Raw genomic sequence first — 23,652 nt, 5'->3', positions numbered from 1 at the left:
CTTGCTTAATCCTTCGGGTACAAAGGGCAAAAAACTATGCTTTTGACTCTTGCTAAATGTGCACATGATCTCTCTGTTCATGCACAGATGATTCTAGAAAGGCTGGTCAACAAATCACGATGAAATGAACACAGATGTGCCAACTCTCTGTTGTTGACTACCGCAGTATATTGGTATTGTTAAGCAGTTAAAAAAATAAGTGCTTTAGAAGTCATTGCTAACAAATCTATGCAAACCTTTGTCACAGCAAACTAAACGTAGCATCATTTTCCAAGGAACTAATTATTTTCCATTTTTAAAAAATCCCTGGCTTGATTCAAATATATTAAAAAAAAAACAACCTTTCCTCTGTAACCCTCACTTTTGATTTTTTTTTTGTATTTGTAAAAAACGCTAAAACAACAACTCGTCCTCCAAGGAACTGAAATGTGCATCTTTACACTAGGTTCAGTTAATTTCTTACATGTGTACTAAGATTTCACATATATACTGTGTTCCATCTCTGGGATAGTTCACTTTTTAAATAGATATGTTGAGGGCAATGTGAGCTGAATGACTAGTGTGCATAACAACCAGCCACTCATCCAGTTTACACGATCAAAACAAGCCACGGTGGCTTGTTGTGAGCTGTGGCACATGTTGGGCATGATCTGTGGCGAGTGCTGGGCATGATCACTGCCTGGGCATGGTTTATTGTGTTGTCCGAACTCAGGTGGCATGGGCTGTTATAGGGTTATTTGAGGGTTAACTTCCAACAAGCCATGTAACCTGGGTTCGGATGACACAATAAGTGGCGGCCTGGCAGTGTGTATAGAAATCACACTCAGCACACACTGTGGCTCACAAGCCACTGTGGCTTGTTTTGATCGTGTGAACTGGCCCATTCACCTTCTTCATGGACAACGTGCACATAATCTGTTCTCGAAGGGGGAAATGTATACATTTCCCAGTCAATATACATACTCTTCAACAGGCCTTGGGAAATATGCATATCCCAGCAACATTGTGCACATTTTCTGAGGAATATGCATAATTCAAATAATGAACTTTCCCCAAGACCAGTCGGAGAACTGTCCAGGAAATTTGCCCAATTCCTTCTTCAGGGATAGATTACATACACATTCTCCATGAGGCATGGTGAATGCTATGTATGAGTGGTGGTTAGAAATGTGAAGGCCTGGAGAAAAAAAGGGAAAATTCAGAAAAAAATGGTTTTTTCCCCATTTTTTTTCAAGCTCTATTTTTGTTTTTGTTTTTCTGAAAAAAATGGAAAAATTGAAAACCTTTGGATTATGAAATATTTTCTTTTAGAATTTAAGACAAAGTATGTATATATCGTTACCTAGCCTTTAATCCCCCCCAAAATGATTTCTGCAAACTATGTAATAAGAACACTTTTATAGAAATACTAGTGATGTAAAATGTCTGGAAATAACGAAGCCATGGAGAAATTTTTTTTTTAATCCTCTCTGGAAGATTCCCAGCATAGTTATTTCTTTCATTCCTTATTAAAATCATTGATCTAAAGTGTATTTTACTGATACACATTTATGCTTAGTTTCCCAACACATGAGTAGAGTCACCATTGCGCATTCCTGACAGTAAATGTGCATTCTTAACAGTTAGGGGTTTGTTCTATACAGTCTTGTGTTTCTGATGCTGTAGCAGTCATTTAATTACAGTAGTTCTATCTATTCAGATAATAATTACAAATTTACTGAGTTTACTTTTAAAAGTTTTAAAATGATAATTTTATGAGTTATACATAAAATGACTTCAGGAACAGAAAGGCTGCTTTATGTTCCTAAAGCAGCCCTCCTAACCTGGTGCCCTCCAGATGTTTTGGACTACAGTGCCCAGCATTCATAACCATTGGCAGTGCTCCCTGAGGCTGATGGAAGCTCAAATCCAAAATATCTGGAGGGCACCACGTTGGAGAAGTCTATTTAAAGCAACAAAGTGACTTTAGATCTGTAAAGAGTGCTAAAAAAGAAGTATTGCTTATTTTTCTATTTTTCCCAAAATCTCAGGGGTGTTTTTTTTTTTCTGAAAACTGTTTTTTTTTTCCCCCATGGCCTCAAAATTTCCAGACATTTTACATCTCTGGTGGTGGTGGGAGTAAATGTGATAGCTATTCTTTTGATTTATCAGTATTTTCATGGTGATATAAATAGCAACATTCAAGAGTTCTTAATAAACAAGGCTTACAGTGCAATCCTATTCAGGTTTATTCAGATTTAAGTTCCCCACTGAGTTCAGGGGGGCTTATTTCCAGGAAAGCATGCATAGGATTGGACCCTAAATAACCATTGGCTGTGTAATTGCATAAAGGAACTATTTCCTTCATAATGTTTGAAGAAGTATGTTGATTAACTCAGGGGTTGGCAGCTTGTGGCCTTCCAGATGTTTTGGCCTATAATGTGAACAATCCCTCACCATTGGCTCTGCTGGCTAGGGCTAATGGAAGATTTAGCCCAAAATGTCTGGAGGGCCACAAGTTGCCCACCCCAGATTTAACTGAATGCAGTTTTTAATGTTTGATACAATGATTGGTTGCTTTTACTGCCATCTTGATGTGCTACAGATTTATGAGAAGGAACAATATGTTGTATTAACATGACAAAAGAAAATGCTGGTGGCCTTGATTGCAATTTGCAGTGAATATGGGGACAACTAGGACTTTGGCTTCAGATGAGTCACACAAAGCCAAAACTCTGCTGAGTTCCTAATTTGAAAAAAACAACAACAACCCAAAGAGCACAATGACTGTGAACCTTTGTAAATAAGGAATGCATTGTGACGCATCAAACAGAACACAGCCCTCTAGCTATGTGTGTAGCCCACCAGGGTCTCGGAAACCCTATTCACAGCCTGCGTGAGCTTGGACTGCAAGGACAGGGATAGCGGGTAGGGTTTATTTGGCTCGGTGGATCACAAATTGTGCAAACCGAGCACAGAGAGAAAGAGACAGAAATTCTGCAGCAGTTTTATCAGAGCAACTAATGTCTTTAGTAAAAGTAATTTTCACTGTCTCCTTGTTCACACCTTTGAACATTGTACTATTGCTTTCATCTTGTGATAATGATAGATCTAATTACTGAACAGTGGAGCAATAAAAGCTTTGATGATTTGGCTTCTTTCTCCATTGGCTCAGAGAAGGTCATTTGGACAGGGAGCAAAGTTTCTTTCAGGCCTCAAGAGATGATTGGCTCTGTATTCTGCATTTAATAATAGCTAAAAATAGCAATGGTATAAAACCTCCAAGCAGAGCAGTGGAAGTATTCTATTATTAGAAGCAACCGGGTCAGGCTGATCCAGACTATATGAAGTTTAGAGCAGACCCATTTAAATCGATGACACTTAATTTAGCCATAAGGTGTCTACTGCAAGCATAACTAAATCCAGATCCAACCCACTGTCTATCTGATATGGAGATAGTTTATTCAAAGACTTCCATTCAAGTGCAAAGCTGCACGAACTTGTGAAACATCTCCCCCCTCCCCCCGTTTATAGTGGCTGATACATTTCCTGTGTTTCCCACTCTTAGGAAGGCCACAAACATGACCATTGTCAAGCACCTAGTTGGCCAGAATACATGGTCAGTAGCCTATGTTTGGCACGGTGGGGGCCAAGTTGTACAGACCTGCACAAGAGCATTTATCCTCTTCATGGTCTCTGTGCATCACACATATGGGCTCTGCGCCTGTGCGCAGCCTTGATTTGGAAAACTTCTATAGCTGAGGAATATTGGTGGGAACCCCTCCCCCACCATCTCACTGCACATATCCCAATGGGTTCCTGCTCAATCCCTCAGTCCTTCGTCAACTGCCATTGCGGAAGCACTCGATTGAAGGGACTTCTTGTTAGACTTTGGCTGAGGAGAAATTTATTCTTTTTTTCTGTCTTTCTCTTTCTCTAGTTTTTTGCTGTCCTTCACTGTTTTTCATTTTTGGTTTAATTTTGTTTCGGTCTTTGTGATCCTTTGATTGTGTGGCACCTTCAGGCGTATGGCCATTAAGGCCCCCTTTCGGAACTGCATTCGTTGCGGGGGGAAATTACCTCCCACGGAAGGTCACTCCCTGTGTCTTCTCTGCCTGGGTGAAGGTCATATCGTGGAGGCCTGCCACCATTGTATGTCATTTAGTGAGCAGGTGGGATCAAGGGGATGTCGGGCTCAATCAAATGCATGCTCAATGTGGTGAACTCTCCCCGCAATCGGCTTACTTCGTCTACGCCCACAGGGGTGAAGGGGCACCAGTGTTTCTGCAGCCATGGTACAGAGAGAGATCTCGCTCTCCTCACTCTGATTGGGAGAGAAGATCAGACTGGTCTTGTCCTCCAGGCTGTCATCATGAATGGGATGACTGGAATTATTGACCTCAACCGTATCATTATGGACATTATGTTTATCTGGGTGCTTATCATCAATATCAACACTGCTGAGAAGCTTCCCCATCGGTCTCCCTCTCTCAGCCACCGGCTCAGGAGATTTTTATGCCACCACTGCCTCCATCACCAGTTGTAATGGCACCTCCTGCTGTGTTGCCAGTGCCTGCTCCGCGATGCTCTTTACTTCCTCCTCAGCAGTCGGCTCCTGAGTCCTCAGTTAAGCAGAGACCAGTTGGAAGCAGACCTCCTTCTCCGCTGTCACAAGCTGAGTCACCTAAGCCTGATGACGAAGGTGTTCAGTGCGGTTCCTCCTGCTCCCCAAGGGAGGATTGCCAATCTGACTCAGCTTTGGTTTCATCCATTGCATTATCGCTTTCGTCACCCGATGTTGCTGTGGGCCCTCAGGATCCATCCTCACCTTTGGAAGATATGAGTCATTTCGCTGAACAGGTTTCGAGGATGGCCCAGTCACTCGGGCTCGAGACTCAACAGCCTGTGGAGAGAGTCAGGGACCCAGTGTTTGATGTTCTCCATACCGACTCGAATACTTCAGTCGCCATTCCATTTCTTCTGATGTTATTGCAGACAGTACAACTGTCCTGGAAAGCACCATCTTCCATGACTCAGATCTCGAACGCTTGAAGGCCATGTATAGAATTCAGGAGGAGGATGCGAGATTTTTATTCACCCATCTTCCACCCAATCCAGTTATTGTGGAGTTGTCACAGGGCAGGTTTCATTGGGTGCATTCTTCTCTGGTGGACAAGGAAGGACGGAGACTGGATTTGATGGGCAGGCATATCTACTCTTCTGCATGGCCCACCCCAACACTGACAGTCACATTGGACACCTTGATGCTAGGCTGGAGTGCTCACTGTGAACACTTCAAGATGCGGGGGCTATGGTCGAAGGCGGAGGTGAACAGTCACATCAATGGCCGAGAGTTGCTTGCTGTCAACAAAGCCTTGAAGGCTTTTGAAGTGGTCCTTCGTGGTCATCGCATCCAAATTGCGTCCAACATGATGGTGGTATTCCACATCAACAAACAAGGAGGGACTCATGTCTCCCTATCTACTTTCTCTAACCATGCATAATTTTAAACACTGCTATCATACAGTGGAGGCTGATGGCCAGTCTGAATGGTGGGATGAAGGGCAGGTCAGCAGAGGCATAGCCAAGGGGTCATGAGAGGAAGAGCCAAGAGCTCATGAGAGGCAGAACCAAGGGATCAATGGATAAGTAGTCTTTGAATCCCTGACCCATACCACAGAAGGTGAAAACTGAGGCACAAAACATGCAAAGGGGCAGGGGGATCACATAACCACACAAAAGTACTCCTTTGCATCCACACTTTCCTGTTCTAGCAGTGACTCCCATTTCACAGAGAGGCAGGTGATTTTTAAGATGATGAATGGGAGATGGGAGCAGAGAATCCACACAGCCATAATAACAATGATATTAAAATAAGATGTGGTTTTAAAATAAGAGCCACATAGAAAAGCAGCCTTTGGAACACAGGACCAAGTTCTGAAAGCCTCCCAACATCCATGCTTTTGTTCTGAAAGCATCCAGAAATTCATTACAAAGCATCCACCAGAGCAGGCCTACTCAGAAGCAGCACAGTACAAAATTATTGGATTGATTGATTGAATTTCATTTCTGTACCGCCCAATAGCCGAAGCTCTCCAGATTATGGACATATTACTTGTCAGAAATAAGGACTGGACTGCTCAGGAGACAGTATAGGCATCCCTTTGTATGTAATGACAATAATGATGATTATATCCCTTGGAAGCCAGCAGGAACATTTTGCAACACAAAATGCATCACACATACACAAAAACAACCCAAACCATAACGTCAATGATAATTGGCAGGGGAGTTGCAGTGGAAAAGGAGACAAAGGCAAAGCAGTGAGTGGGCTGGAGTAAGCCCAGCGGACTTTCCATCTGAGTCGCCATGTGCTCACCATGTGCTCCTGAGAGCCCCAACTGAATTGAGGGGGTGTGACCTGAGTACTCCCAGCAGCTGTGTGGGCAGGGAGTTTCAGTTTGTTTCCTATCTCCTAGCTGAGCAGAGCAGAGGAAGCTGCTCCAGCTGGTTTAGAGGCTATACAAGCAAGCAAGCAAGCAAGCTCCCAGAGAGCGAACGATCAGAGCAAGCGAACAGGGAGATCAAACAGGAGTTTGGAAGGGGAGATAGGTGGGGGAGGTCAAGGGAGAGGCTCCTAACAATTTTTAAAATTTCTTTTTCTTTTAACACACACTTCCATATGAGTGGGACTCTGTTGTTAACCTCCAGTGAATAGAGGACAACGCACAGGCTATTACAGTACAATCAGAAAGCTAGAAACATGAAGGGAATAGAGACTATAGAAGGAAAAGACTCTCCAGTGATGGTAACCTGCAAGGTGTGTGCAATGTTTGTTTTCTTGCCTGAGAACAACATGGCCTACATGTGCAACAAGTGCAAGTTGATTACATGGAAGAAAACGTAAGAGGACTGGGGCAGCAAGTGTCAATCCTCCAGGGAATAGGAGAAGTAGGGATGTACGAAAGTTAGTTACCGATTCGCGGATCTGCTTCGCGGTGGGGGGGGAGGTGCTCCGTCCCTTCACCCAGAATCCTCGACGGGGGGGAGGCGCTCTGTCCCTCCCCCCAGAGTCCTGCCCAGCCAGCTCCACTCCACAGGGATTCCGCGGAGCCACCGGCTGGCTCTGCCAGCAGCCGGACATCCAGCCGCTGGGTAGCAGGGACGCAAATGGCGGCAGCCGTAGCCGCCACCATTTGCGTCCCTGTATTCCACAGTGATAGGCTACATAAAGACTTACGTAGCCTATCATGTCTGGGTTTAAAAAAAAAAAAAGCGTACGCAAATGGTGGCAGCTACGGTGGCCGCCATTTGCGTTCCTTATTTTTCGCCGTCTTAGTCTACATAAATATTTACGTAGGCTAAAACAGCGAATCAAAAAGGAACGCAAATAGCGCCCACTAAGCTATTTGCGTTCCCCTTTATTTTTGCTGTAATAGTCTACGTAAATATTTACGTAGACTAAGACGGCGAAAAATACGGAACGCAAATGGCGGCCACCGTAGCCGCTGCCATTTGTGTACGCTTTTTTTTTTTTAACCCAGACATGATAGGCTACATAAGCCTTATTTTTCGCCATCTTAGTCTATGTAAATATTTACGTAGGCTAAAACAGCAAATCAAAAAGGAATGCAAATAGCGCCCACTACGCTATTTGCGTTCCCCTTTATTTTCGCTGTAATAGTCTACGTAAATATTTATGTAGACTAAGATGGCAAAAAATAAGGAACGCAAATGGCGGCCACCGTAGCCGCTGCCATTTGCGTACACTATTTTTTTTTTTTAACCCAGACGTGATAGGCTACGTAAGTCTTTACGTAGCCTATCACGTCTATGAAAAAAAAAAAAAGGCCAGACTGCAAATGGTGGCGGCGGCAGCCGGTCAGAAGACCAGCCGCCTCCGCCGCCGAAGCCACCACTGGAGCCGCCGCCATCTGGAACATCTGCCCCAGGTAAGTCTCGTCCCGGGGGGGGATCCGTGGGGGGGCGGGGGGCAGGCCGTTCCACCACAGATTTCGGGGGGAATCCGTGGCGGAATTCTCCGCCATCCCTAAGGAGAAGATGAAGAGTTCTTAGACAGGACGGTGGAACTATAGCAGCAAAGTGAAGTACAGAAGCTAGAAGAGCAACAGCAAGCTGAGTCAGTAAAGGAAAATGCTGAGGCGAGGAAAAATGAAGTAGAAGAAAAGGGTGACAGTTAGGAGCAGAAGAACCAGAAGTCACACTGCACCAGTGGAAGCAGTGAAACTATGGAACCGTTTTCAGGTACTTAAGGATGAGAGGAAAGGGAGATGTAAAGTTGGGGGTAACAGTGGATGAAGGCTCATGCACCACAACGGAGAGAACAGCTCTAATAGCTCCCAATAATAGTCTTCACAAACATGTAGGAAGAAACCAAGACTATGAAGCACATGGTCTTCAATGTCTATATACCAATGTCCAGAGTATGGGAAACAAACAGAACGAACTTGAACTCTTAATACGGGAGGGAAATTATGACTTGATGGGTGTAACTGAGACTTGGTGGGATGACTCCCATGACAGGAATACAGCCATTGAAGGATATAACTTGTTCAAAAAGAACAGGAGGAACAGAAAGGGAGGTGGGGTTGCACTACATGTGAAAAATACGTACAGCTGCACAGAAATACAGGAGGATGAGCTTGGTAGCCCCATGAAAAGCATCTGGGTTGAAATAAATGGAGCAAAGAACAAAAGGAACCTGGTGGTCATGAAACTTTTGAAAAGCAAATAGCCAATCTTTCAAGGAAGCATGATGTAGTAGTAATGGGGGACTTCAATTTCCCCGATGTTTGTTGGGAGACAAATTCTGCAAAACATGGCCCCTCCAAGAGATTCCTGACTTGTGTTTCAGATAACTTACTCCTGCTGAAAGTGGAGGAAGGAACTAGAGGATCGGCTACCCTTGACTTGATCCTAACCAACAGAGATGACATAGTGGATAAAGCAGCAATAACGGGAACTCTGAGGGAAAGTGACCATGTTATCCTTGAGTTCTTGGTTCTAAAGGAAGAAAAAGCCGTGTGTAGCCAAATGTGTACCCTGGATTTTAGGAAAGCCAGTTTTAATAAACTCAGAGCAATGATCAGTAAGATCCCATGGCAAGCGACTCTAACGAGGAAAGGAGTCCAAGATAGGTGGGAGCTTTTAAAAAAGGAAATTCTCAAGGCACAATTACAAACAATTCCAACAAGGAAAAAAGGTGGAAGACAACAGAGGAAGTCAATGTGGCTTCACAAAAAGCTTAGAGATGATCTGAAAACAAAAAAGGACACATACAGGAAGTGGAAGGAAGGCCAAGCAACAAAGGAAGAGTACAGGAAGGTAGCACAGAATTGCAGGGATGTCGTCAGGAAGGCCAAAGCTGAGAACGAGCTGAGGTTAAGGATGAATGCTAAAAGCAACAAAAAGGCTTTCTTCACATACATGCATAGTAACAGACAGAGGAAAGAAATGGTGGTTCAGCTATTCAATGAGGATGGGAAAATGATAACAGAAGACAAAGAAAAGGCACAAGTGCTCAATTTCTACTTCGGCAAAGTCTTCTCCCCAAAGAGGGTCTATGACCCCACTAGCAAAGGGGAAGTATGGGCTGAAGGGGCAGGATTGCAGCTTGAGATCAATAGGCATATGATCAAGGAACACCTAATTACTTTGAATGAGTTCAAATCTCCGGGGCCAAATGAACTGCATCCTCGAGTAATGAAGAAACTGGCAGAAGAACTCTCAGAACCGCTGTCTATTATCTTTGAGCAATCATGGAGGACGGGTGAAGTGCCAGATGACTGGTGGAGGGCTAATGTTGTCCCTATCTTCAAAAAGGGTAAAAAGGAGGCACCTGGGAACTACAGACCAGTCAGTCTGACATCAATCCCTGGGAAAATTCTGGAGCAGATTATAAAGCGATCAGTATGTAAGCACCTTGAAAACAATGCAGTGATTACTCGAAGCCAACATGGATTTGTCAAGAACAAATCCTGCCAGACGCATCTGATCTCATTTTTTGATCAAGTCACCTCCCTTGTGGACTGTGGGAATGCTGTAGACATAATATACCTCAGCTTCAGCAATGCGTTCGACAAAGTGCCCCATGATATCCAGATGAGCAAACTAGCTCAAAGTGGGCTAGATGAAATAACGATCCGGTGGATCCACAGTTGGCTACAGAATCGGACTCAAAAGAGTGCTTATCAATGGGATTTTCTCAAACTGGGTAGAGGGAATGAGCAGGGTACCGCAGGGCTCAGTCCTGGGCCCAATGCTCTTCAACATTTTGATTCATGTCTTAGAGGAGGAGGTGCAGAGAATGCTGATCAAATTTGCAGATGACACCAAATTGGGCGGGATAGCTAATACTTTGGAAGACAGAAACAAAATTCAAAGTGATTTTGATAGGCTGGAGTGCTGGGCAGAAAACAACAGAATGAAATTTAATAGGGATAAATGCCAAGTTCTGTACCTGGAAAAACTCCGAAAAAGAAACCAAATGCACAGTTACAAGATGGGAGATATGTGGTTCAACAATACTACTAGCGAGAAGGATCTTGAAATTGTTGTAGATCACAAGCTGAATATGAGCCAACAATGTGATGTGGTTGCAGAAAAGGCAAATGCTCTTTGGGATTTCTCCATCTTGGCTCTGTGTTTCCTCCTCCCTCCCAATCCCCTTTCCTTTTGTGTTATGTGTTTTAGAATGTACGCCTGTGGACAGGTGCTGTCTTAACTCCTATCTTTGTAAGTCACCTTGGGAGACTTTTGAGCTAAAATGCAGAATAAAATGCGATAAATAAATAGGCTTACGTACAATTTCAATCTATATATCTTACTCAAAAGTGGTTTTGAAAAGTGACTGGCAGTGTGGAAGCTTCTGTGATAAAAATTAAGGAAAATTTCGGAGTGCATGATACAGCATACTTCTGATTCTGTCTTACAAAGAATCCTGTGTAACCAGGAAGTTTGCACTTTTCTTTTCGTTTGAATCTGCATTAATTGCCCTGAGAAGATTTGAAATTACTGTCCTTATATGATATTTGCCTGACTGGAACCAGGAAGTCATGGATTGGGGGGGGGGGGACTTTGAGAGTGTGTTGAAACATCAGTGCCTTACAGCATTTTCCCATCCACACAGCCAAGTCGATTCCTTTCCTAATTATGCCTTGGAATACATGGAATGTGCCTTTTTTTCATAACAGCTGTACACTGGGTTGACATTGTCATCAAATTGTCTGGTCAGTCACGAGCATACAAGTGAAGTTGGGATTCCCCCCCCCCCCCGCACCTGCACCCCCACCCCAGTGCATCACTTTACACTTGCTTACATAGAACTGCATTTGCCATTTTGATGTCCATTTTTCCACTATGGAGTGATCCTTTAGGAGCTCTTTGTAATCCCTCTTTGTATTAACTGTCCAAAATAATTTGGTGTAATCAGCAAACTTGGCCACCTTGCTGCTTAATCCTAGTTCCAGATCATTTGTTATTATTACTACTACTAGCACCATTATTATTACTACTACTAGTATTATTACATTTGTTATTACTGCATTTATATTCTGCCCTTTTCCCTCTTGCAAGTAACCCAAGGCAGCTTCCATGGGCATCCTCCTCCTCCATTTTATCCTCACAACGCCCATGTGAGGTAGGTTAGGCTCAGAGCCAGTGAGTGGCCCAAAGCCACCAAGTGAGCTTCATGGCCAAGTGGGGACTAAAATCCAGATCTCCCAGGTTCCAGTCCAACCCTCTAACCACTACACCACACTGTCTTTATGAACAAGTTGAAAAGCATTGGTCCCAATACAGATCCCTGCTATCTAAAAAGCTATCTAAAAGTTTAATATGTTTGAAAATATATTTTAAACCTTAAGCAGGATAACAGTGAATACCCTTTTAAGTGGTTAAACAAATGAAATCATGCCACATGAGAAGTCTTAAGATATGAATGGTTTATAAAGAAAATTAAATGCAGAAGAACATCATACAGAAGTAAAATGTGAAACATGCAATGATTGCAAAGAAAATATTTGTGTACACTACGCAAAATACACTACAGTTTAACTTTTGCTGAGTAAGGCTGTTTAAAACAATGACAGTTTGTCATTGTTTTAAACAGCTGATGTTACTCCAGGCCTTATCAGGGTAATTGGGAACAATCCGGACTCCTACTGCTGCCAGCTGGAGGGAGTAACAAACTAACCTTTTCTCATACTGCTCCATTGTTCCATGGCTTGACCACAGCTTTGTCAGCACAACTGCCTGCTTCTCAAACTCCAGGCGGCAAAACTTTCTGCCCTCAAGGAAAGACAGGCCTGCTTATGGAGCAAAGTTGCACTCCCATTCCAGGCCATAGCTTCCTTCTCAGGCCTCTGTTCCCAGCACTTGAATCCAGAAAGGGACCTTGGTAACACAAACGATTAAGGGGAAAACGGGGAGCAGAGGAAGAACTGGGGAACGGCTGGGAGTGCGGACCAGTAAACAGAAGCAGTAGGGTCTGGTCATGCTGAAGGGATTGCTTGTCTGTGTACAACACACACACACACACACACACACACACACGACCGAGAAACTCAGGTAGCTGCTGCTGCTTTTTCTCTACAGAGCAGTTCTTCCCCTACCCCCCACACACGCCCTCAATATTCTGAGTGCCAATTTATGAAGTCTCATAGGGATTCGTTATATCAATAAAAATTATTTTAAAATAAGTAAATTGAATTTAAAAAAAGAAATTCCATTCTACCAACTACAATACAAAGGAAGTAGGAAAACATATATGGTTTTCAAAAATAGTCCCAGCCCCTTGGCAAATGATGAGCACAAAAGGTTACCAATACATGTGTTCAGTGCAAAAACTGCATGACCGAGTTTATTTTATTTTCTCTGTTAACTTCCCTTTCTCCTTCAATCTTTAACCAATCTTCCTGAAATTTTCAGGTTATGTAAAATAGACGTTTCTGTCTGGCAACCTGCAATTAAGGTTAGAATAACTCACCCCTATGATTTTCATTTAACATGGTGGAATCCTTTTTTGACCTTATCTATTGGAGGCACTACTGTGCCTCCAATAATGATCTATAAACAGACTATTTTAAAGTAACATTAAATCCCTAGTGTTCTTTCCTGTTTACTCAGAAGCCCCACTGTGTTCATTGGGGCTTATTCCCAGCCTAGTACAGTGGCAAGAAAAGTTTGTGAAACCCTTAGGATTGCCACATACCTCCAACCTAAAATGCTATTGGATCTTAATCTAACCCCATAATCCTAGATAAAGAACAATAGATAGCCTGATTAAACAAATGAAACACAGACATGATGCTTTTTCAACATTTGTTTATCCACAACTGATTCAACATTCAATATCCACATGTGAAAAAGTATGTGAACCTTTAGATTCAGTATCTGGTGGCACCCCCTCCCAGATCAGTTTTGAGGGATTTTGGCCCATTCCTCCTTACAGAACTGTTTCAACTCAGTGACATTTGAGGGCTCCCTTATATGAACAGCTCACTTCAGGTCCCGCTGCAACATTTCAATAGGGTTTAGGTCCAGACTTAGACTAGGCCACTGTAAAACATGGAATTTCTTATTTCACAGCCATTCTTTTGTAGATCTCCTTGTATGTTTAGGATTATTGTCATGTTGCATGACCCACTTTCAGTTCAACTTCAGCTCACAGACAGATGACCTGACATTCTCCTCTAGAATCTTCTGATACACTGCAGAATTCATGATTGTGTCAATGATGGCAAGCTGTCCAGGTCCTGAGGCAGCAAAGCAGGCCCAAACCATCACATTCCCTCCACCATGTTTGATGGTTGGGATGAGGTTCTTCTGTTTGAACTCAGTGTTTGTTTTTCACCAAACATAACATTTCTCATTGAGGCCAAAAAGTTCTACCTTTGACTTGTCTGTCCAGAGAGCATTGTTCCAGAAGTCTTGAGGATCATCTATGTGATCTTTAGTGAACTTCAGCAACGGAGGAATGTTCTTTTTAGAGAGCACTGTTTTCCTCCTGGCTAACCTCCCATGAATACTCCCAGGGAAGGAGCCTGGGGAAGGAGGACCAGCCAGCAGCTGCACCGGGTGATCCTGAGCCTGCTTCTGCCCCCGCCCCCGCCCACAGGTACTTAAGGCGGGGCTGCCAGAGGCTGCTCGGGAAGGAGCCTGGGGAAGGAGGACCAGCCAGCAGCTGCACCGGGTGATCCTGAGCCTGCTTCTGCCCCCGCCCCCGCCCACAGGTACTTAAGGCGGGGCTGCCAGAGGCTGCTCGGGAAGGAGCCTGGGGAAGGAGGACCAGCCAGCAGCTGCACCGGGTGATCCTGAGCCTGCTTCTGCCCCCGCCCCCAGGTACTTAAGGCGGGGCTGCCAGAGGCTGCGCCTCGGCGTCGCGCCAAGTGCGACGCTAAGTGCGCACTTAGCGTCACACTTGGAGTCGCGTAGGACCTAAAGATCTACCCACCTGCCTCTCCAGAGACACCAGCAGCCACAACACCAGCAGCAAATAGCAGCAGCAGCAGAGGGCAGCAGCTTTAAAGACCAGGGGAAGGGGCAAACGTGGACTATCTGCTCCTTCTTAGCTGCTGCTCTCTTTTATCTTTTTTATATTCTTTTAAACTGTTGTATATTTTATATCTTAATATTTTAAGATGTGCCTGGGAGGACTATTGGACAACTCAGGGGGTGGGGGAGGTGCCACCATAACTGTGGTCACGGGCAGGGGGAGGTATGGCGTTGGGGGATTAACAGGCCAGCTGAGGAGAAGAGGGGCTAGACACCTTACAGCTGTCCCCTCTTCTGGTTCTTCCCCCAGCCTGATGGTTCCTGGCAGCCTTACCAGTCTGCCCTCGGGTCTGGTGGTGCTGCTGCTGAATGCCAGGTCGGCCCAAAATAAGACCTCCCTCATCCATGATTTGATTGTGGATGAGGGGGCTGACCTGGCATGTATTACTGAGACCTGGGTGGGGGAACTGGGAGGGGTCACTCTCTCCCAGCTGTGCCCTCCTGGGTACTCAGTGCAGCACCAACACCGACTTGAGGGTCGGGGAGGGGGGGTTGCCGTGGTCTATAGGAATTCAATCTCCCTCTCCAGGCTTCCTGCTCATTCGAGTGCAGATCTTGAGTGTCTGTACCTTGTGTTGGGTACCCGGGACAGATTAGGGATTCTGTTGGTGTACCGCCCACCCCGCTGCCCATCAGACTCCCTGCCTGAGCTGACGGAGGTGGTCTCGGACTTGGTGTTGAGGACCCCCAGGATAATGGTCCTGGGGGATCTCAACTTCCATGCCGAGGCCGCTGTATCTGGGGCGGCTCAGGACTTTATGGCCGCCATGACAACCATGGGGCTGTCCCAACATGTCATCGGCCCAACGCATATAAAAGGACACACGCTTGATCTGGTTTTCTCGACTGGGCAGGAGGATGGTGATCTGAAAGTGGAGGAATTAACATCTGTCCCTTTGTCATGGTCAGATCACTTCCTGCTGAGGTTTAGACTTCTGGCAGCCTTCCCCCTCTGCAAGGGTGGGGGACCTATTAAAATGGTCCGCCCCCAGAGATTAATGGATTCCGATGGATTCCAGAGGGCTCTAGAGGATTTTCCTGCTGGTATGGCTGGTGCTCCTGTCGAAGCCCAGGTCGCTCTGTGGAATGCAGAGATGACTCGGGCGGTTGACACGATCGCGCCCAAGTGCCCTCTCCCTCTGAGCAGAGCCCGGCCAGCTCCTTGGTATACACCTGAGCTGAGGGCAATGAAGCAAGGGGGGAGACGGCTAGAACGCAGGTGGAGGAAAACTTGTGCTGAGTCTGACCGAACACAGGTAAGAGCCCACTATCGAGCCTACTCTGTGGCGGTGAGGGTGGCAAAGAGGCAGTTCTTTTCCACCAGCATTGCATCTTCTCAGTGTCGTCCGGTGGAGCTTTTCTGAGTGGTTCGCAGCCTGTTACATTCTGGGCCAGGGAGAGAGACGGTGGAACCCTCGGTGGCACGCTGTGACAAGTTTGCACGGCACTTTGAGGATAAAGTCGCTCAGATTTGTCATGAATTGGACACCACCATTAATGCAGTCCCATTGGTAGAGGCGTTCAGAGCGCCATCTGGTCCAGTTTTATTGGATGAGTTTCAGTTACTGAGGCCTGAGGATGCGGACAAGGTGCTTGGCCAAGTCCGATCGACCACTTGTGTGCTTGACCCTTGCCCTTCATGGCTTATTAAATCAAACAAGGAGGGGTTGTCCGGCTGGGTCCAGGAGGTTGTAAATTCCTCCTTGAGAGAGGGAGTGGTGCTTTAAAAGAGGCAGGAATTAGACCACTCCTGAAAAAGCCTAACCTGGACCCAGAGGATGTTAACAATTATAGGCCAGTGGCCAACATCCCCTTCCTGGGCAAGGTGCTTGAGCGGGTGGTTGTAGGACAGCTCCAGGCACTGTTGAATGAAACGGATTATCTAGATCCATTTCAATCGGGCTTCAGGCCTGGTTTTGGAATGGAAACTGCCTTGGTCGCCCTGTGGGATGACCTCTGCCGGGAGAGGGACAGGGGGAGTGCGACCCTGTTGATTCTCCTGGACCTCTCAGCGGCTTTCGATACCATCAACCATGGTATCCTTCTGGATAGGTTGTCTGGGTTGGGAGTTGGAGGCACTGCACTACAGTGGTTCCGCTCCTACTTGGATGGCCGATTCCAGAAGGTGGTGCTGGGGAATTATTGCTCTGTGCCATGGCAATTGTGCCATGGGGTTCCACAGGGCTCTATTCTATCCCCCATGCTGTTTAACATCTACATGAAACCGCTGGGGGAGGTTATCCGGAGGTGTGGCTGAGGTGCCATCAATATGCGGATGACACCCAGCTCTACCTCTCTTTCTCATCAAAACCAGGTGAGGCAGTGGCTGTTCTGAACCAGTGCCTGGGCACGGTAATGGACTGGATGAGGGCTAATAAACTGAAACTCAATCCAGACAAGATGGAGGTACTGTTAGTGGGTGGTTCGTCTGCCCGGCTAGGTGATATTCAACCTGTTCTGGAGGGGGTTGCACTCCCCCTAAAGGATCAGATTCGTAGTTTGGGGGTGCTCTTGGATCCAGAACTGTCACTTGAGGCACAGGTGAACTCAGTGGCACGGAGCACTTTTTATCAGCTTAGGCTGGTATACCAACTACGCCCTTATCTGGACAGAGATAGCCTAGCCACAGTTATCCATGCTCTGATAACTTCTCGTCTGGATTACTGCAATGTGTTATACGTGGGGCTGCCTTTGAAAACGGTCCGGAAACTTCAGCTGGTCCAAAATAGGGCAGCAAGATTGTTAACAGGGACTGGCCTGCGAGCTCATATTACGCCAGTACTTTTCCAGCTGCACTGGCTGCCAGTCCATTTCCGGGCCCGATTCAAAGTGCTGGTGTTAACATTCAAAGCCCTTAACGGCTTGGGGCCAGGTTACCTGAAGGATCACCTCCTCCCATATGTGCCTGCCCGGACCTTAAGATCATCATCAGCGGCCCTTCTCCGTGAGCCCCTGCCAAAGGAAGTGAGGCGGGTGGCTACTAGGAGGAGGGCTTTTTCTGTTGTGGCACCCCGGCTCTGGAATGAGCTCCCTAGTGAGGTTCGCCTGGCGCCTACATTGTACTCCTTTCGGCGCCAGGTGAAGACCTTTTTATTTTCCCAGGCATTTTAGCTTTCTAAATTTTTATCTTTGCTGTTTTAAGTCTGTATTTTAAACTCCTGTACTGCTGCTAGGTTTTATTGTGGTTGTATTGTTATATTGTGGTTTTAATGTTCTATATATTTTAAATTGTTTTATTGTGTGTTGTTTCGTTTTAATTTTTGTGAACCGCCCAGAGAGCTTCAGCTATTGGGCGGTATAGAAATGAAATAAATAAATAAATAAATAAATAAATAAAATACCACTCTTGTTCAGTCTTTTTCTGATTGCTGAGTCATGATACTCACATTAGCCAAGGCGAGAGTGGCCTGTAGATCCTTGGATGTTACTCTGAGGCGCTTTTTTTACTTCCTGGATGATGCACTGGTTTGTTCTTGGAGAGATTTTGGTAGGATGACCACTCCTGGGTAGAGTGACTGTGGTCTTGAATCTTTTCCATCTGTAGACTATCTGTCTGACAATGGATTGGTGGAGCCAAACCAAGGGTTTTGTAACCCTTTCTAGACTGATGAGCAGCAATAATTGCTTTTCTGAGGTCTTCAGAGATGTCTTTTGATTGTGGCGTGATGTGTTTCCACACAACTGTATGGTGAAGACCAAACTCACAAAGTTTCTGATTCTTTTATAGAGTGGGGCCTCACAAACTCACCCCTGAAGATCTACCTAATTACTTAAACACCTGATTCTGATTATACCCTTTAACTGAGCTGATGCAACCAAGGGTTCATTTACTTTTGCACATACCCTGACTCTTATGTTCTCATTGTTTGCCTAATTTATACATCATTTTATTTCACAAGACATGGAATTGGTTAATATAAACCCTATTGGATATTTAGAAAAGGTCTGGTTTTGATTCACGAAGGCTATCATGGTAAAACTATGGAATTTCTGTAATTATCATTAGGGTTCACAAACTTTTTCTCACCACTGTGTGTTTAGGATTATGGCCTGATCCTGTAAAGTTGCCCAGAGCAAGTATGATGTTTTTCACTGAGCTGTTAACTATGTCCTTGAGAAACAGAGGCACAAACATGGGAAATCACTACTATCAGAACATATGCTTATGAAAAATAATGCCTGCATACAGCTCTATTTCAGGCAGAATAGAATGGGCCATTACAGTGTTCTTTAAATACATACAGTTTAATGACCTGAAATAACCAGTCATAAGCAATTTATATAATGCTTTCCCTGATCCACTTAATATACAAATTTGTTGCTAAAAATTAAAAGCAATATCAACTTGACTTATTTTTACATAGTAAAATTGTTCCTAGTTCAATGCTTATTATAAGTGGAAAAGTATGTGCAAGGGAATGTAATGTCCGATCCAGGAATGGAGAGTATGGTTTAGGAACCACTTTATTTTGTGTATAAAGCACACCCCATGGAAACCTTTATGTCCAGCACGCCCAGACTTGTCACAAACACCCAGAAACTACGTATTAGCTTTGTGGCTTCTTCAAACAGTCTCTGCATAATGAACTGATGTGAGATAGGACTGAACTATGTGGAACACTCAGTGTTAATTGATGGAACCAATGGTAACTAATAAATCAGGCTTAAGGCTGTAATCATAACACTTCTTAATGGCAGGGCTTGTCTCACTGAAAAAAAAAGTTCAATTGAGTATCTCCTCTCTCATATGATCAGTATCTTACAGGGCAATCCTATATGTATCTAGAAAAAAGTATGTCCCACTGATTTCAGTTAGACTTGTATGCAGCTAAATGTGTATAGTGCACTTACTAGGGCAAACCCCACTGAACAGAGTGGAACTTTACTCCAAGTAAACATGCATAGATTTGCACTGCAAATCTACATCATGCTTCATCAATATTGATTGCTTCTGAGGTTTTCCTTGTAAAAAATAACTTTCAGTATGCTGTTTCAGTAGGGAACAAACTAACATGAAAAAATACCTTGCCAATCACTACAGATAAGATATACTTCTGAATATCTCAAGTATATGTACATGACAACCACAGGTTTTAGATAAAAATGTCCAGATGCAGTTGAGGGCAGAAGTTTCTGTAATAGTTGGGTGCAAACTAGCATTTGCATACTTATTTTTCATGTGTTCTGTTTAGATTATCATATCTGTCCAGCAGTTTCTGGAGCACTGCTGTGTCAGATCAGCTATGTGTCAGCAAGTTAAAGGAAACTGAGTGAATCCCAGGAAGCATTCACAAGATAAGGAGCATATCTACGCCAGCCTAACATCCTGCATTTGCTTCCATTTTAAACGCAGGATCACAACGGTCTCCCTTTACGTGCACTTCCCCCCCCCCCCCCTTAACTGAATCCATACGCTTCATGATACAGCCTCTAAATGGTGTTGTGGTCTAGCTCCTCTTATTGGGGTTTTTCCTTTTTCACAGAGGGAACTCAAGTGCGGTAATTTGATAGCTCATTATCTCCGATCTTTTAAAAAATGGAATAAAGGTAATTTAGTGCGGGAGAGGCCCTGGAGGTTGACAAAGTCATCTAAAGGACCTGGAAACTTTCATGAATAGCCAATCTCAACAGCAGGATAAAAGCTCCAGCTTTCCATGTGCCAGTGCACAGGGGTTTCAGAACCTGGACAGAGCTATTGTTCTCTGCTGGGGAACAACACAATCCATTAAGGTTCTATCACTCTGACCTCTTTAAATAAGCAAATGGACTGCAGGACTCCAAGTACTGTTCCTCTTTCAGTACATTGCAAGAACCCTGGCTCTCCTAACACCTTCTCTCACTGGTAAAAGCAATAAGCACACTTCTTGACACAATGTGTTCTATTAGTATATAATTTTCTTCTTTTGTGTAATTCATATTGCACAAAAAAGTAAAGAATTAAGATGTGAGATATGCACCAAGAGGAAAATGTGTTCCTTCTCTGCAAATATCTGAAAATAAATCTGTTTTCCTTGATGAGATTACCATGAAATGTTATTAACCTCAGTATGCCATGAATTCAATTCATGTAGCACTTTCATGTTTCTCCTTTAATAGAAATAAAATGCAAAAGAAGACAGGGCTCCAATATCTATCATTGTTACACAAAAGAGGGAAGCCTTTCTCAACTCTGCAGCACAATGTAAGATTCATGCACTTGCTGAAATTCCCTTTTCTGCACAACTAGTAAAAATCAAAGGAATTTTTTTGTTCTCTTATAACAGTCACCCTAATTACTATCTCAGATAAGGGGCCATAGCTTTACCATATTTTGCCCAGATTACTTTTCCTGACACAGATTGATTGTTCACTTGGAAAATGCATATACTCTAAGACAGCCTTTCCCAACCTGGTGCCCTCTAGATGTGTTGTACTACAACTCCCAGCATCACCCAGCCAGGCTGCTCTAGGACTATGCAAAAGTTACAGGGTAATTTACAGTGCAATCTTACATATGTCTCATCAGAAACAAGTCCCATTAGTTTATATGAGGCTTACTCCAAGGTGAGTGGGTACAGGACTGCAGCCTTCATTACTGTGCATAGAGGGGACAGGATTGCTTATACACTTTCCACATAATTTGTGATTAGGCTCTGAACATTGCAATTGGAGACCCTGCTTTTTGCCCATTCCTCCCTCTATGAGCATTCCGTGAAGCCACTTCATATTATCAGTACACTCCTGTAGTGATTGAATGGCAGTAATAGTTTTTCACCAATGGGTACACACAATTTTATTTATTTATTTATTAAATTTATTAATCGCCTATTTGGCTGGTCACCCAGCCACTCTGGGCGATGTACAACCATAAAAACAGCTCAAAACAATAAAATTCTACATTAAAAACATCACATTTTTAAAATTACCCTAACCCACCCCAAATGCCTGCCTGAACAACCATGCCTGCATGGCGGAAGCTCATTAAAGAGGGGGCATGGCGGAGTTCCGGAGGGAGTTCCACAGAGTGGGGGCCACCACAGAGAAGGCCCTCTCCCTCATTCTTACCAGCCTAGCTGTCCTGGCTGATGGGACAGAGAGAAGGCCATCTGAGGCTGATCTTGTTGAGTGGCTTATCTGGTGTTGCTGGAGGTGCTCCTTGAGATAGGCTGGGCCGGAACCGTATAGGGTTTTAAAGGTCAAAACCAACACCTTGAATTTGGCCTGGAAAACAACTGGAAGCACAATGACTTCCCAATCCATGCACAATGGTGGGAAAAGCACCCATGCCACCAGGCAAGCATTGCAAAGTATAAGCTTTTGCCAGTGGAGAATAATATCAGAAAGGTAACAGTGGAAACAGCCATGCAAAAGTAGTGGAACAGTCTGAAAGCATAGGAATGCAGTTCTCCTGCCGAAGCTAAGCAGATCTGTCTCGCAAAGTGCCTGGATGGAAGAAACATATCTAAGCTGTGTGGAGCTGAACTCTAATGAGGACAGCAGGGTATTTGCTGTTATACTGCCAGCAAATATGGAGACTAACTCTGCAGGAGTAATTGTGTTGCCCTTTTACACAAAAAAATAACAAGTCCTGTAAAGCAGGGATAGGGAGCCACCAGCCTATGAAGGCTTCCCATCCAGCCTACAGAGGCTTGGACTCTCTCCGTGGGATCCTCCTCTCCCAAAGCCCTGACATCCAGCCCCCCACCCAAAAGTAGTTCTCCGCTCCTGCCTTAAAGACTAACAAATTTATTATGGCACAAGCTTCCATAAGCTACAGTACTTTATCAGGGAAATCTAATTATGTAGACTCTTCTAGGCTATAAAGAAGTTCATGCAGAATAAATATAAGTAAAATCTGTAAAGGTACCACAGGACTCATATTTTGAAGGCAAAAGAAAAATAAATAAAAAGAACCTTGATCAAATATCCTAAATATATAGCAAGTTTCTATATACACATCTACTCAAAAGTAAGTCCCATTAAGTTCAATGCGGCTTACTCCCAGGAAACTGGGTACAGGATTGCAAACCTAGTTAGCTATGGACAGTTTTTTCCCCCATATGGATCTTTGAGATTGATAGGGCATGTCAATTTGATATAGGAATATGCAAGCTTTTACATTACAAAAAAACAATCTTTAATCAGCAGAACTATGAAAACGCAAGCAATTCTAAAACACAGATGTTCTTGCTCCCGTCAACAACTGGAGAAAACCTATGCTATGTCTGATCCACATGATCATGTATATACCTAGCAAGGCACTTACCTTAACTATGAGGAAAATCTCATGGTCCTTTTTCTGAAAATTGTTTTCTTCCGAATTATTGCAGGGAAATCTCATGGTAGTTTGAAAGTTTGTGGAAGTACCCTGGATCTTTTTTAGATTGAAATCAGTCAAAGACAATACTTTATTTCCAAATGTCATCCCCTCTATACTTTTGTCAGCTTGTTTTGGACTCAGCAGCTGCATCTCCTCTGCAGCATCTTGCTGAGAAGAATCAGTTTCGTCTCCCCCATCATAGCCATACTGAGAGGACAGAGAATTAGTAAGGCTATTTTCTGGGCTCTCCTGACATCTCATGTCCATGCTGTCCAGCATGGCAGCAAAAGAAGGGGACACCAAGTCTTCACTGATTTGATTATAAATGCCTTCTCCTTCCTCCAAATTTGGAATTTCATAGAACCTAGCACACTCTGTATTTTCATATATATTGCTAAACTCCCCACTTTCCATGCTGGAGAGTTGGATGAATCTGCTGCTTCCCTAGCCTCTGGGAACTGGACTTATGTTGGCTAGGGTGACAGATAAATACTGTCTAAGAGTAAGCAATGCTTGCAGTGTGCTTTCTGAATTGTTATACATGACAGGTTTGCAACAATCATTTACAGGGTGCTTTAAATCAACAGACTGCACATCTACTGAAGATTGCTTCCCTCTTAACCCTTGCACTGTTCAAAGTACTTCTATAGTCAGGGCCAGAAATACTGGAACAAGGATAACTGTTTTGGCAGTTGGCCTCTGTACACCACCACATTGAAGTTGAAAGGAAACACACCCAGATGGGAGCGAAGTCAGGACTTTCAGCTGTAATTCAAGGGGTTTGACAAAAGTGGGGCACT

General features: G+C 44.2%; 1 protein-coding gene across 1 annotated transcript in view; it reads right to left on the bottom strand.

The window, feature by feature from the left end:
• CLIC5 (CLIC family member 5) overlaps positions 1-23,354 on the bottom strand; it is a 147,933-nt gene extending 124,579 nt beyond the window's left edge. Inside the window, exon 1 of the mRNA XM_084822008.1 lies at positions 22,799-23,354. Coding sequence (XP_084678134.1) covers positions 22,799-23,266 — 468 coding nt within the window. The 5' untranslated portion in view covers positions 23,267-23,354. The remainder of the gene's footprint in view (positions 1-22,798) is intronic.
• Positions 23,355-23,652: the final 298 nt, after the last annotated feature.

Source organism: Heloderma suspectum, chromosome 1, assembly GCF_057233095.1.
Source record: "Heloderma suspectum isolate Gila_16-S chromosome 1, 16-S_ref, whole genome shotgun sequence".
NCBI lineage: Eukaryota > Metazoa > Chordata > Lepidosauria > Squamata > Helodermatidae > Heloderma > Heloderma suspectum.
Note: the sequence above shows the minus strand (reverse complement) of the source record. Positions and strands in the feature narration are given on the sequence as shown.